General features: G+C 38.7%; 1 protein-coding gene across 12 annotated transcripts in view; it reads left to right on the top strand.

Moving 5' to 3' along the window:
* The window catches only part of ppip5k2 (diphosphoinositol pentakisphosphate kinase 2), a 94,029-nt gene that overhangs the window by 39,251 nt on the left and 38,557 nt on the right, over window positions 1-16,221 (top strand). For all 12 annotated transcript variants that reach the window (XM_052019469.1, XM_052019477.1, XM_052019475.1 and 9 more), the window contains 6 exons: window positions 1,999-2,140; window positions 3,476-3,699; window positions 4,313-4,440; window positions 6,067-6,181; window positions 12,894-13,001; window positions 15,763-15,879. In XM_052019469.1, the coding sequence (XP_051875429.1) occupies window positions 1,999-2,140; window positions 3,476-3,699; window positions 4,313-4,440; window positions 6,067-6,181; window positions 12,894-13,001; window positions 15,763-15,879 (834 nt within the window). The remainder of the gene's footprint in view (window positions 1-1,998; window positions 2,141-3,475; window positions 3,700-4,312; window positions 4,441-6,066; window positions 6,182-12,893; window positions 13,002-15,762; window positions 15,880-16,221) is intronic.

Below are 16,221 nucleotides of genomic sequence, written 5' to 3'. Positions count from 1 at the left end.
AGGGGTAGGTATATCTTAAGCATGCCATTGTCCCATTCCTATGTTCTGAAAAATGGACTTCATGCTTCTAGAACCACTTTTTTTCTTGTGGGTCTACAAAGTTTCCCAGTTCATTTCAACAATTGCTCCAAGGAGAATTTCTCTTTTGACCACTCCACTCCAGGGGTAACAATACATAGCTATTGGAATCTGGTTTAGGCAGTTTTCAAAATGCCAGTGATGCAGCCTACTGAATCCAGTCAAGGTCTCAAAGGGATTCTGATTGACTGCACTGATTAGTTCTACCATTAGAGATTATTGATCAACTATAAGTATCTCTCAAATATCCACAGACCTTCAAATCTGACTTCCTTCATCCTCAATTTTAATAACTTCATCATTGGCAGCAGTGCCTTCAGATGCCAAAACTAATTTCTAGAATTTCCCTCTTAAACTACTCCACAGCTTTCCTTTAATATATTCAGTAAAACCTACCTCTTTGACCAAGCACTGATCTGATAGCTCCTTTCTGCCTCAGTGTAAAACTTTGTATGATGCTGCCTCTGTGAAGCATCTTGGGATATTTTACTAAATTTAATACGTTGTTCTTATCTGAGTGTATTCTTAACTTAACTCTTGGTAGACTTCTAATTAAAGGCAAACTCTGGAATGGGCAAGGAAACCTCAATCACTCCTCTTTCATTACTAATTGCTCCATGCAACAACCAAACAAAAGCTACACATTTCTTCTGATCCATCCTTGGCAATATGTGAGGAGCCCATGGCTTTTGCAGGCGAAGAAGATTGACTTTGGCCTCTTCTCACAACCCGCAAAGGCTCCTGATTAATTTGTCGATAAAAGCTTGCAGCATCTGTTTCAGTTCCGCACAGATATATCTGTGGCGTTTTGTTAGCATCTTTTTGATTTTGCCTAAGGAATTCATTTGGAGATTCAGAGATTTCAGGTGATGATTAAATGGCAGGAAGCAGTTCAGACAAAGTGCAAGAGACTGATGATACCTGGTATGGACAGGTTGTCTTATGAGGAAAAGTTTAAAGGCTACACTGGAGTAAAGAAGAGTGAGAGGTGATGATTTAAACACAAAATCCTAAGGGATCTTGGCAAGATGGATGTGGAGTGGGTGTTTCCTCTTGCATGAGATTCTAGAACTAGGGGTTGCCTATTTAAGACATAGATGAGGCATTTTTTTTCTCAGAGTATTACACATCTTTGAAACTCTCTTCCTCAAAGGGCATTGGAAGCTGAGTCTTTTGAATATTTTTAAGACAGAGTTAGATAGGTTCTTTATCAGCAAGGGGTGAAAGGTTACTGTTAGGAAGCAGGATTGTGACGTTGAGAATCTGACAAATCTAAATAGATGGGAAAGATTTGCTGTACAACCTTGTCTAACCTATTATTGATTTCTGGGGTCTTTAGCACCTTACCTTTATTTTATCCTTAAGCCTGAACGTGGTAATCCTGGATTCTCCTCGAGAAATTGCTTTGGTCTGGATTTCTGATGGGTACTTATAGGCTTTGTGTTCTTCTCATCACTAGAAAACAAAATAGGGAGCACAGGTGTGAAAGCAGTTCCAGTTTAGTATAGAATGCACATTTTGATTTTTACGAAGTTTATTTGCATATGGTGATCATATATTGAAGAAAAGTTGTCAGTTTTTAAAAAAATGTTTACTTTGATGTAGTTTTCCAGATGCAAAATCTCCAAGATATATCATTTAAAAGTTTAAAAAGCCCAAGTTTCTTTCAGCATGTATAGTTGACACAAGGAGTCAACATCATGAATGTTTTTTGTGCACACCTGTGATATTGGAATGATGATGTGGGTCAGTGATCAGAAAGAAGTGCCTTCTGATTTGTATTCAGTTCTTTTGTACTTTGTCTCTCATTCTCCTTTTACCCTTTTTTCACTCTTCAGTGATTTTATCAGAAGTTAATGATTTTTAACTTTGAGCCGTGAGGTCTGTTATAATACTTTTCTTTAATACTTGCTTTTTCAGCTTGCTCCAACTAAAAACAGTTCTATAATTAAGTCAATGCAGTTTATCAAAAACCCTGTTAAAACCTGTGATAAGGTCTACACCTTGATCCAGAGCCTGACATCCCAAATTAGGCAGAGGATGGAAGACCCTAAATCAGCTGGTAAGATATTTTATTTATATGCAGTTAACAAAGGAGAGAATGATGAAAAGGAAAGGAGTGATAAGGACTGATGTCAAAAAGCAGTTAGGAAAGCAAATTAAGTGATCAAGTAATAGTAAAAGTAAAGCATATGGAATAACAAGTCATTTGATAATGTAAAGTCATTTGTAGATTCATGACAAAAGTTAGGGCATATGGTGTTGGGATAAGAAATTGAATGGCTAAAAAAAAAAGAAAGAGCCTGAGTAATGAGTAATTACCCATAATAGGGGAAAGTAGAAATGGGTCCAAAGACAAAATATTGCAGATACGGGACATCTGAAATAAAAACAGTAAATGCTGGAAAATGTCAGCAGCTCGGGCATCACCTGTGTAGAGTGAAACAAAATTAATGTTTCAGGTTGATGACATTTCTAAAGTTTCCCAGTTCTGATGAAATAAAATCATTTTTTTGTTGGAGAAAAATGGGAAAGAAGCATAGAGAATTGAAAGGAAAAATCTGTGATGGGATGGAGACCAAGAGAGATTAAATGACACAAGTGGTAGTAAAGTTACGTGTGGAGGAAGTATAAATAGGAGCCGAACAAAATCTGAAATGAGAGAGAAATGATAAATACTGGGGGGGGGGGGGGGGGGATGCGGTAGGGAGACTGTTGGAGGTATAGGATACAAGACAGGAATGGCTGATGATTTAAAATTGTTGAATCCAGTGTATTGTCCTGAAGGTTGTAGTCTGCCATTTGGAAGTTCAAATTCTGTTTCTCAGGCTTACATTGTGCTTTGTCGGAACAATGGAAGATGCTGAAATGAGAATATGAAATATTTAGTGGTAAATGGAAATCAAAAAAATTGATGAATACAGGAAAACTAATATAAGAACAAAGTGCAGGTTTGGCAGCATCTGGAAAGAGACAAAGGTATTTGATATGAAACATTCACTCTGTTTCTCTTTCCACAGATGCTCAGTTACTCCAGCATCTTCTGTTGTTATTTTTTGGGTTTTTTAAAAAAAACTAATCTTGGTAATGCTAACAATATATTATGTTCTTGTAAAAAAACATTGGTTTGCTCCTGTCCTTGAAGGAAAAATGTCTAACATCCTGGCCCCATCTGTATTTTCTGTGATTCCAAACCCACTGATGTTTACTCTTAACTATTTCTTCAGCTTGGAGGCAATTAGGGACGGACAATAAATGTTGGCATTGTCAGTGACATCCATATCCCGTGACTGAATAAAAGTCAAAGCTTGTATTCAGTGTTGTCAAAATTCATTAGAACATAGTATTCTTTTTCTTTTCATCAACAAAGGAATAAATGCTTTCTTTCTATTTACAGACATTCAGCTTTATCATAGTGAATCACTTGAATTGATGCTTAGACGATGGGCTAAATTAGAAAAGGATGTCAAAATGAAGAATGGTCGTTATGATATAAGTAAAATTCCTGATATCTATGACTGCATAAAATATGATGTTCAACACAACAGTTCCCTAAAACTGAATGATACAATGGAACTGTATCAACTATCAAAGTCACTGGCTGACATTGTCATACCTCAGGTAATGTGCAACATTTCACTCAACATAATTGGGGTTATTTCGTTACTTCACGTAGATTAACATTTATTTTCCCTCTTATGCTATTTTCTCTACCATAGGCTATTAATGTCAAATGGAGTCATTTTCTGTGTATGTTTGCTGGTGTATTTGCCTACATAATTGACTACACTTAAGGGTAGTTAGATGTGAAGTGTGTTTGAAGTGTCCTGAAGTTGTGTTACCCATCTTAATTTTATATTGCAGTTAAATAGGTTACATTCAATGCTTGTCATTTTTCATGATAAGAACTTGAGTGAGGTAGTTCTTTTAAATACAGCCTAGAAAGGGAAATCAATTTTTGTTCCACGTCAATGAAAACAGAAAACAAAATGGTTAATGGACAAAACCCTTGCCTCTTTATCCACTGGCAACTTGGGTATTCCCAAGCTGTGTGTGAAGTACCTTATGAAACATGAAGATGGCACTACTGGCTGGCTACCATCTGGCTAATTTTTAGTTTCCTGAACAATACATTGCATATTTTGTATCAGCAGACTTGTTCAATTTTCAATTGACAACACTTCTTAAAAGGTTGTTAGATTTCTTTAGTGATGATTAATGTCTTTATTTTTAGGAATATGGCATTACCAAGGATGAGAAATTGGATATTGCCAAAGGATATTGTACTCCTTTGATAAGAAAAATTCGTTCTGACTTGCAGAGAACTCAGGATGATGACACTGTTAACAAGCTCCATCCACTGTAAGAGCTTATTTACTGTAATCCATTAATCCAAGCCTAAATCTTTTAGAAAATGACAATTTTCAAATCCTTTCCACATTATTATTGCCACTTGATCTGAGATATTGAAATACAAATGTGAAAACTTTCTTTTAGAAAATCAGCACTTAGTTAATAGACATGTCGTGTTATTATTGGAATTTTTTGCTGTTCAAATGACTAAATCTGGCCTCTCAGTTTATTTTAATTAATTGCTTATTGAAATGCAGGAAGATAGCTGCAGGTTTTTTTTAAGGGGGATATTCTCTTTAACTATTTGGGGCAGAGCCAAGGTTGGAGAAATGTAGAGCATCTACATTTCCAGTGACAGAGAAGGGCAAGGATATGAAGCAATTTAACTAACAGAGTGAAAATTTTAAACATCATGTTGAATGATTAGATGGCAATTATTTAAGTTCATTGGGGACAGGGTTAATGAGAAATGGGACGGTGTAGGAACGTAAAGTTTAGGATGAGCTGAAATTTATGTAGATGAAATGATAGCCAGACAGCATTGGAACAGTCATTCTTAAGGTCACGAGGCATGAACATTTTGGCCATGCATGAGCTGAGGGGTAGTGCTACAGAGGTTGGATTTAGGGATTCTGGAGATGATGCGGTATCAGAAGCTTAAGTCAGGTTCCAAGTGAAATGCTGAGTGGAAATGGAATCAAAGGATTAATACATGCTGGACATGTTCTACCTTGATTAGATAGAAAAGATTGTCAAAAGACTAAGCAGTCCATGTAAATGGAGGAAAGCATTGATGGAGAATGGTGTAGGACTAAATTGAACAATAGTCAAAATCACAAAGGGTGCCACCTTTAATTTTAATTTTGAGGCAATTTCAATACTGAGAGCAGAAAGAGAAATCTGATTAAGACACATGTAAGGAGAGATAGGGCTGGGGTAATGCTTTGCAAGAACTGAGTCAGTAAAAGTGAGGAGGTGTCGGGGAGTACAGGCAACGATAGTTTTAAATGGGGAGGGGGTTAGAGATAGAAACGGCTCGAGGAGGCAAACCTGAAGATCATGAGGAAAGAGGAATGGCCTCCATTTTAGTGATGCTCAAGGGAACAGGTAGTAAAGCTCATGGGCTTGGACCGAGGTTTAGGGGAGGCAAAGTGGAGGAAGCCATTGGTTCAGAGCCAGATGGGGGAGATTTTTGAGAAGTTTGGATGGGTGGGGGAAAGTTGCTCTGGGGAAAGGAGGTGGTGAATGGTTGGCCTCAATCTTGGTGACAGAAGTCCACATGTTGATTAACTAATGTTGGATGAATCTGGAAGGTAAATGGTTTTTGAGAAGATGAGAAAGGCCTGACCGTGCCTTGTATATAGTTTAACAAAATGTGATGCTGGATAGCTATGCTAACTGGCTTTCTTTAAGTATATGTTCCCTTGGATTTGAGGCAGTGAAGGTATGAATTGTACAAATGAAATGACCACAGTGGGAGGGAATGAAGGCAATTAATTTGATGTTTCTTAAAGAAGTCAAAGAATTAGCATCTTAGAAGGATATAAGCAGTTTGATTTTCTATTAAATTATCAACAATTCATTGTACAATATACTGTATATTAATTGCATTGAAATTGTATACCTTTTTTCAAGATACTCAAGAGGAGTGATGTCCCCAGAGCGACATGTTCGTACTCGGTTGTATTTTACCAGTGAGAGCCATGTACATTCGCTTCTCTCTATACTGCGCTATGGTGCCCTATGTGATGTAAGTGTTGGGAACACTGGCACTTGACTGCAAGTCTTTAAAACTATTAATTTCCAGGTAGTATTTAATTTGAGGGAATTTGAGCAGCTAGGGACTAAATTAGAAAGCAGAACCAAGAAGGTAATAATCTCTGGATTGCTACCTGAGCCACGTGGAAATTGGTACAGGGTAAATAAGATCGAAAAGTTAAATGTGTGGCTCAAAGGTTGGTGTGGGAGAAATGGGTTTGAATTCGTGGGACATTGGCACCAGTATTGGGGAAGGAGGGAGCTGTTCTGATGGGACAGGCTCCACCTAAACCATGCTGGGACCAGGGTCCTGGCAAATCGCATAACTAGGGCTGTAGATAGGGCTTTGAACTAAATAGTAGAGGGGTGGGTTCAACAGATTGATAAAGTAAAAGGGAAGGAGAGAGCAGGAGAGGTTACTGAAGTCTCCAGAATAAAGAATAAGACAGGAAGTTTTAACATCAGGCAACATGGAGACAGATTTGAGAAGAAGGGTGGTGAATACAGGACTGAAGGTGTTATATTTGAATGCATGTAGTATACGAAATAAGGTAGATGAGCTCATAGCACAGTTAGAAGTTGGCAGATATGACGTCGTGGGCATCACAGAGTCATGGTTGAAGGAAGATCACAGCTGGGAGCTAAACATCCAAGGATACACATCCTATCGAAAAGACCGGCAAGTGAGCAAAGGGGGTGGGGTGGCTCTGGTAAAAAAAGAAATCAAATCCTTAGCAAGAAGTGACATAGGATCAGAAGATGCAGAATCCTTGTGGGTCGAGTTAAGAAACTGCAAGGGTAAAAAGACCCTGATGGGAATTATATACAGACCTCAGGATGTGGAGTACAAATTACAACAGGAGATAGAAAAGGTATGTTAAAAGGGCAATGTTACGGTGGTCCTAGGGGATTTCAATATACAGGTAGATTGGGAAAATCAGGTTGGTACTGGATTCCAAGAGAAGGAATTTATAGAATGCTTACGATTTGGCTTTTTAGAGCAGCTTGTGGTCGAGCCCACTAGGGAAAAGGCAATTCTGGAGTTGGTGTTGTGTAATGAACCAGATTTGATTAGGGAGCTTAAGGTGAAGGAACCTTTAGGAGGCAGTGATCATGATGTGATAGAATTTACCCTGCAGTTTGAGAGAGAGAAGCTAGAAGTGGATGTATCAGTATTACAGTTGAGTAAAGGTAACTACAGAGGCATGAAAGAGGAGCTGGCAAAGTTGATTGGAAGGGGACCCTAGCAGGATGACAGCAAAGCAGCAATGGCAGGAGTTTCTGGGAGTAATTCGGAAGACGCAGGATCAGTTCATCCCAAAGAAGAAGCATTCTAAAGGGAGGATGAGGCAACCGTGGCTGACAAGGGAAGACAAAGACAGCATAAAAGCAAAAGAGAGGGCATACAATATTGCAAAAATTAGTGGGAAACTGGAGGATTGGGAAGGTTTTAAAAATCAACAGAAGGCAAGTAATAAAGCAATAAAGGGAAAAAAGATGAAATATGAAGGTAAGCCAGCCAATAATATAAAAGAGGATACCAAAATTTTTTTCAGATATATAAAGAGTAAAAGAGAGCCAAGAGTGGACATTGGACTGCTGGAAAATGATGCTGGAGAGGTAGTAATGGGGAACAAAGAAATGGCAGACGAACTGAATAAGTATTTTGCATCAGTCTTCACTGTAGAAAACACCAGCAACATGCCAGAAATTCGAGAGAGTCAGGGGGCAGAAGTGAGTTTAGTCGTTATTATAAGGAGAAGGTGCTTGGGAAACTGAAAGGTCTGAAGACAGATAAGTCACCTGGATCGAATAGACAACATCCCAGGGTCCTGAAAGAGGTAGCTGAAGAGATTGTGGAGACATTAGTAGTGATCTTTCAAGAAACACTAGAGTCAGGAATGGTTCCGGAGGACTGGAAAATCGCAAATGTCATGCCACTCTTTAAGAAGGGAGGGAGGCAAAAGACGGGAAACCATAGGCCGGTTAGCCTGACTTAAGTGGTTGGTAAGATGTTAGAGTCCATTATTAACTTTTGGGGTACTTGGAAGCTCATGATAAAATAGGCCAAAGTCAGCATGGTTTCCCTAAGGGGAGATCTTGCCTGACAATTCTGTTGGAATTCTTTGAGGAAGTATAGACAAAGGAGAGTCAGTGGATGTTGTTTACTTGGATTTTCAGAGGGCCTTTGACAAGGTGCTGCTTATGAGGCTGCTAAATAAGACAGGAGTCCATGGTATTACAGGAAAGGTACTAGCATGGATAGAAGATTGGCAGAAGGCAAAGAGTGGGAATAAAGGGGGCCTTTTCTGGTTGGCTGCTGGTGACTAGTGTTGTTCCGCAGGGGTCAGTGTTGGGTACACTACTTTTCAAGTTGTATGTTAATGATCTGGATGACAGAATTGATGGCTTTGTCGCCAAGTTTGCGAATGATACAAAGATAAGGTGGAGGGGCAGGTAGTGTTGAGGGAGCATGGAGTCTGTGGAAGGACTTGGGACAGTTTGGGAGAATGGGCAAAGAAGTGGCAGATTGAATACAGTGTCGGAAAGTGTACGGTCATGCATTTTGGTAGAAGGAATAAAGGCGAAGACTATTTTCTAAACAGGGAGCAAATTCAGAAATTGGAGGTGCAAAGGGTCTTGGGAGTCCTAGTGCAGGATTCCCTAAAGGTTAACTTGCAGGTTGAGTCAGTAGTAAGGAAGGCAAATGCAATGTTATCATTCATTTCAAGAGGACTAGAATATAAAAGCAAGAATGTAATGCTGAGGCTTTATAAGGCATTGGTCAGACCACATTTGGAGTATTGTGAGCAGTTTTGGGCCCCTTATCTAAGGAAGGATGTGCTGGCGTTGGAAAGGGTCCAGAGGTTGTTTACAAGAATGATCCCGGGAATGAAAGGGTGAACGTATGAGGAGCATTTGATGGCTCTGGACCTGTACTTGCTGGAGTTTAGAAGGATGAGGGGGGATCTCATTGAAACCTACCGAATATTGAAAGGCCTGGATAGAGTGGACGTGGAGAGGATGTTTCCAGTAGTGGGAGAGTCTAGGACCAGAGGGCATAGCCTTCGAACAGAAGGACGTTCCTTTAGAACAGAGATGAGGAGGAATTTCTTTAGCCAGAGGTTGGTGAATCTGGAATTCATTGCCACAGACGGCTGTGGAGGCCAAGTCATTGGGTATATTTAAAGTGGAGGTTGATAGGTTCTTGATGGGTAAGGATATCAAAGGTTACAGGGAGAAGCCAGGAGAATGGGGTTGAGAAGAAAAAATAAGTCAGCCATGATCGAATGGCAGAGCAGACTCGATGGGCCGAATGGCCTAATTCTGCTCCTATGTCTTATAATCTAATTAGTGAAAAGATAACATATTTACAAGTACAGCCAAGTCTACTTCATTGATTAACAGCAAGAATCTCAAGCATAATTGGTGAAAAATTGTGGATGACTAAAAGGGACATTTGGACTGGTACAAAATACTTGGTCAAAGTACTGTGGTAAATATTAAAACAGATTCTTTTAAGAAAGTGACAGGAGTTTTGTAGAGGGAATTACAGAACTTAGTGGTTAACGATTTGGTTGTCAAAGGTAATAAAAGAATAAAGCTCTAGAAATTCTATTCACAATGTTTATGTACAGTTTGTAAAATTAGAAGAGAAAATGTGATTTTCTACTTGTTCTCGGCAAAGGCTCGTAAATTCTAAGTTGTCAGTGCACATGGCACGCTGATATGTGGAGACGCACAAGCATCCTTAGTGGCCGCCATGGCAAGCAGTGCTTGCTTGAAGACTTTTTGCTAAATTCATGTATACAGACAGGTTGCTCAGGCAACCACAATTGAAACTAACCAAAGTGATCTATTTAAATAACACACTTTAGTTGTGAGTTTTCCACATGCACCTCACAACTGCTCCATCATCCGATTTCAATTCCACCTCCTTCCACTATCGCTATCAAAATCATTCTACACAAAAATGGGAATAAAAACTTTGTGCGCAAATCACTTTCCTATCTTTTCTAAAGATAACTAATTAGAAAATACATATTTACATGAAAATAGTAGTTCTTTAATATTTACTGACTCACTAAATCTATTTTTGATAATGTATTAAGAAATTTTCGAAAAGAGAAAACTGCAGATATCTGGAGAATTTTCAGTTTTTCTCTGGGATACTCAACAGATCAGGCAACAAGTAGTTAATGTTTCAGGCCAATGACCTTTCATCAGGACCGGGAAATATTTGAAATTGAACATGTTTCAAGTTGAGAGGTGGAGATAACAAAGGGAATGTTCCTCCTCTGTCATAGTCTTACGGCACAGAAACAGGCCCTTCAGCCCACCATGTCTGTGCTAACCATACAATACCCATCCATACTAATCCTATGTCTTGTTGATTCAAGTACTTGTCCAGATACTTCATAAATGCTGTGAGAGCACCAGCCTCCTCTACCTTCTCAGGCATGTTCAACTTCTAACTTTTTCTATTTCTGGTGAGGGATCAGTGACATACCTGTAACTTCATCTCTTTATTTTTCTGCAGATGCTGCCTGATCTGCAAAGTATTTCCAGCAGTTTTGTCTTTACTAAGCATTTTTGTCGTGCGTTGACACTTGCTTTGAAATCAATTCAATGATATTTTTCATTTGGATGCTTGCAATTAAAGACATACAACAATCAGTGAACAAATGTTTTTATGTAAAAACCACCTCATTAGGTGGTGAATACTCAAGCTGTGTGATACCTTTTAATATGCATGTCTTTACCACGTGTAAACTGTTTGGCAACATACTGTGACAAAATTCTGAGTAATTTTAACATGTAGGAGGACAGGAGATCTGCAGTAGGTTGGGTGTTGAATGTGAGCACACCAGGAAGTTTGGTCCAACCTATGGATTTGTTTGTTTCACGCTGGAGTGTTAGACTTCCTGTGCACAAGAGAGTGTGGATGTGGACAGAAAGTATCCGCTTGTGGAGAACTTAGACCTGGGTTAACTGTTTAAAAATAATGGGTTGCCTAATTCTGAGGATCATGAGGAGTCATTCTCAAAGGGCAGTGAAAGCAGAGCTTTTGCTTATTTTTAAAACAGAATTAGATAGGTTCTTATTTAACAAGGGAATGAAAGGTTACCCTAGTAAGTAGGATAATAGAGTTGTTACTGTCAGATTACCATTGACCAGAAACTCTACTGGACCAACCACATACACATTCTGGCTATGACAGCAGATCAGAGGCTGGGTATCTTGTAGCAAATAACTCCTCTCCTGACACTACAAAACCTTTCCACCATCTCCAGGTTACAAGTCAAGAGCATGATGGAATACTTTCTCCTTGCCTGGATGAGTACAGTACCAACCACTCTCAAAAAGTTCAACATCAACCAAGGCAAAGCCTCTTGCTTGATTGCCAATTTGTAAACCACCCTCAACCTTCATTCACTCCACCACTGGCACAGAAGCTACCACACATCACACTGCTTGTAAATTGATGTCCCATTATTGGCTGTGATCATACTTTGCACAAAGGAAAATGAGTATTGTTGTTGGAGGTCAGTCATCCCAGCCCCTGGCTATTGCTGCAGGAGTTCCTCATGACTTTATTCTCAGCCCATCCACCTTCTGCTGCTTCATAAGTGACAAACTCTCCATCATGAAGGATGTTCTCTCATGATTGCTATTGTTAATTGTGCAATGTTCATTCTATTCGATGCACACTAGTAAATGAAGCGGTTTGTACATGCATGCAGGAAGTCTTAGACAACATTCAGGCACATGCCTGAAGCAGTTTGTACATGTATGCAACAAGACCTAGACAATATTCAGGAGTGTATTGATAAGTGGCAAGCAACATGTGCCCACGTTAATATCAGGCAGTGACCATCTCCAACAAGAATGAGTCCAGTCACCTACTCTTGACATCCAATGGCATTAGCGTTACAGAGTCTTCCACCATCAAAATTCTAGCACTCGCCATTGACCAGAAAATATACTGGACCAGGCATACACACAGTCTAGCTGCAAAAGCAGGTCAGAAATTGTGTATGCTGTGCTAAGGCAGAAATCAAGAGTGTGATGGAATATTCTCCACTTGCTTGGATGAGTGCAAGTCTAACAAAAGTTGAAGTTTGATTCCATCTGGATCAAAGCAGCTTGCTTGATTGGCAGCCATCACTTGTAAACATTCATGCCCCTAACACTGGCGACCGTGGCCACAGTGTGTATCATCTTCAAAATGCATTGCAGTTACTTGCAATATTGACATTATCTCCCAAAACTACAACTTTCACTACCATGAAGGACATGTAATAAGCGCTTGAGAATGCTGCAGGGTGCCCGCCAAGTAATTCATACATTACTTAGAAATATATCCCTGTTCTTTCATTGTTGTTGGATGTAAATTGTGTGACTCCATACTCAAAAACCATGGGAGTGCCTTCACCTGATGGATTTCAGTTGTTCAAGAAGGCACTTGTCACTACCATCTAGAGGACAATTAGATGTGGACAAAAATGTTGACCACATCCGTGTATGTCAGTTTAAAAAAAAATCCATACTATGTATTTGATAATTCTCATAGCCTTTTAAATGTAATTAATTGCTTGATATACAGAGTTATATTGAAGTAATGGAACAAAGCCATGATTTCTCATGGAAAAATAAAATACTTTTAAAGAAATGATGTGACTTTCAGTCTGCTTAACTTTCAGGAGGTCAAAGATGAACAGTGGAAAAGGGCAATGGGCTATCTAAACTATACCAGTGAACTTAATTACATGACACAGATTGTTATCATGTTGTATGAAGACCCAAACAAGGTAATACTTTCTCCACATTTGCATCTATCATAATGTAGATAATGAAAGAAGTGCCAATTTCAAAAATTAAACTGATTTTTGAATTTAAGTTTTAAATTATTTTGGGAACAGATTGCCAAGGCATTTTGTGCAAGCTTTCAAGATAAATTGACATTAATTCTTTTGTGAAGTTATCTCTAAATGTTAGCAAAATTTCACTAGGAAAGTTCAAAATTTTTTAACTTTGTAGCCACCATCTGCATTTACCTAATAACGATGGGAAACATTATTTCCCATGTTCTTCAAGTAAGGTTTATGCAATTTAAATGTATTTAATTTGCATTCTGTGTAAAGATATTTCACTCCTCATACCTGGATAATGATGAAATACAAGCACAGCCTAACTTACTGGCCATCCCCTCATTAACAAAGGGGTTAGGTTCCCAAAAAATCTAACAAACCAGGGAGGTGAGTTCATTTCCTACCAGGACAGCTGTGGAATTCAAATTCAGCATTAAGAAGACGTTCTGTGGTTCTCTTGGTGAACGATGACCACAAAATTATCAGATTGTCATAAAAACAGAGTGTTTCACTGATGTCCTTATGGCTGGCCTATATATGACTCCAGACCCAATAATGTGGTTGATTTTTTTTGATGCCTCCTGAAATGACTGAGCAAATGATCCATTTCAAGGGCAATTAGGGATGGGTATTAAATGGTGGTTGTTCTAATGACAGCCAGATTCTGAAAACTGAATGAATACTAAAATATCTTGAAAGGATAATTGGTTTATGGTCTGATACCCATTTCATTTACAGTGCATAGAGTTTGGGAATTTGTTTTCCACTTGAATTGAGGAACACTGATGAAGTATTTTTGACAAAGTATTCTCTGGCTGACTGGTTTCTATATAATTTCATCTGTTGTGCAATTCAAAGCCCTGCATAATTGTTTAGGCCTAATCTTGTTAAATGCTATGAAGCATTGATAAAATCTCTAACCACGTGAAGAGAATGGCAAATCAAAGACAGATTTTTGTACATAAATGCCCTTTTTTTCTACTTGTACTTACAAGTGATCCAAACTAATTTAGTTTCTTAAATATCCTTATTGCAGCTAGTGTGCCACTTTTAATCCAATAAAACATGACAGTTAAAGTATTTGCATTGCATAAGATACAGAATAAAATCACAATGAAATATTTTAAGGATTTACATTTAACATTTTGTTTCAGTTTAAATGTTTTATTAACTTTGTATTTAAATCTCCATTTCCTTATAAAGTTATACAATCCAGGACAAATCCTTCAATCCTCCATGCCAACCATCTGTACTAATCCCATTTACCAGCACTTAGTCCTGTAGTCTTTCTTGCCTTGATTCAAGTGCTAATCTAGACATTTAAATGTTCTGAGAGTACTTGTCTCCACCGCCCCCTCTGGCAACATGTCCCAGATTCCAATCACCCTCTGGATGGAAAAATTCTTTCTCAGATCCCTTCTAAACCTTGCCCCTTTCACTAAACCCTGGCCTCTAGACACCTATGCTATGGGAAAAGGTTTCCAGCTCTCTATCCATCTACACCCATAATGCTTTTGTAATGCTCTATTGGGTTCCCCCTCAGCCTCCACTCCAGGTAAACAAATCCAGTTTATTAAATCTCTCTGCATAACTGAAACACTCTATTCCAGGTACCATCCTGATGAATTTCCTCTGCAGTGCAGTTCTTCTGGTGTGGTGACTGAAGCCTTACAATATACTCCAGCTGTGGTCTGACCAATGTTTTACAAAGTTGTACCATAACCTCCTTGCTCTTGTATTTTAAGCCCTAGCTAAGGAAATCAAGTATCCCATTGGCCTCCTTCACCACCTTATCTGCCTATGATGCCACCTTCAGGGAACCTTGGACTTGGACACCAAGGCCCCTCCCTTCCTAAGAATTCCCTGGGATCCTACCAGATATTGTGTATGTCTTACCCTTAATGCATCTTCTTGCACTTATCTGGATTAAATTCCACTAACATTGTTCAGCCCATCTTGCTGATCAATACTGTGATCAATATCATCCTGTAGCCTGTGACAGCCTATGTTAAATAACCAAATAAGTAATCAATCTTAACCTTAAAACATTTACCTTTTACTACTTTTATAAAATAGATTCATTTGCTATATCAGAGCTGAGAATATCACTTAATGCTACCATACCAGTTCAGCTGCATTGCTATACAGAACTGTTGAAATGAGGCCAGGTGTTATAGTTGTCCCTGGGTACTATATCAGTTCATTTTGTGCCTTGTTTAGAGTGGCATTAATAAAGGCCAAGGGAAAAACTGCACAGCTGCCCTCTTGGCCAGAGTTGGCACAATGTCGAACAATGCTAGCAAATGAGAAGAAAGAAAACAGCAGCTATCCTCAAATACAGGCACTCCCCGTGTTACAGCAGTTTGAGTTATGGAAAGTCGCTCATACAGAATTCATAAATCACAATCCAAAGGTTTGAGATATGGAGTAAAATTCGATCTTACAGGATTTATGTGGGGGGAAGCAAATAAATACAAGTTTTTTTTTCAGTTCATTTCTTGATGCATGTGCAGATGATGCAGATTTCTGTTATGGAAAATCACAATACGGACCGTTTTCTAGGAATGCAAACCCCCCCCCCCCCCCCCCCCCCCCAAACCATAGTGCAGGAGTTGCCTGTACAAGGTTTATTTACAAGTGGAATACTTAACTTGTCCAATTAGCCTTACAAATACTTGTTTTTCATAATTATATCTTTCAGGACCTTACCTCGGAAGAACGATTCCACGTCGAATTGCACTTTAGCCCTGGTGCTAAAGGGTGTGAGGAAGATAAAAATCTTCCGTCAGGTTTTGGATACAGACCAGCATCTCGTGAGGTATTCCTTTTTTGTAGTATTCAGTTAATTTTATGCAGACAACATTTTTTTCTCAGTCAAATTATGCTCTCAAAAGTATTACAGTTATTGTCATGTGGATGTTTCTGGCAGTGAATATTCTAATATTAATCTGTTACCAAGCTGGTTATTTTTTGAGAAGAGTAGAGAAAATAGAACTTTGAAGAAGTTAGGGCTTTATGTGTTTGGACTGTCCATTGGTAATAACTGCAGTAATTGCAATAATATTTCAATAATTTAGTATGTGAGACTTGTAAGGAAGATAAAGCTGAATGAAGTTAGGAGTTTGGTAGAGTCAGAAAAGAAAGTAGAATAAATGCATCA

The sequence above is a fragment of the Pristis pectinata genome, chromosome 7 (genome assembly GCF_009764475.1).
Source record: "Pristis pectinata isolate sPriPec2 chromosome 7, sPriPec2.1.pri, whole genome shotgun sequence".
Taxonomy (NCBI): Eukaryota; Metazoa; Chordata; class Chondrichthyes; order Rhinopristiformes; family Pristidae; genus Pristis; species Pristis pectinata.
The sequence above is the reverse complement of the archived record's forward strand: the minus strand, read 5'-3'. Positions and strand labels throughout refer to the sequence as shown.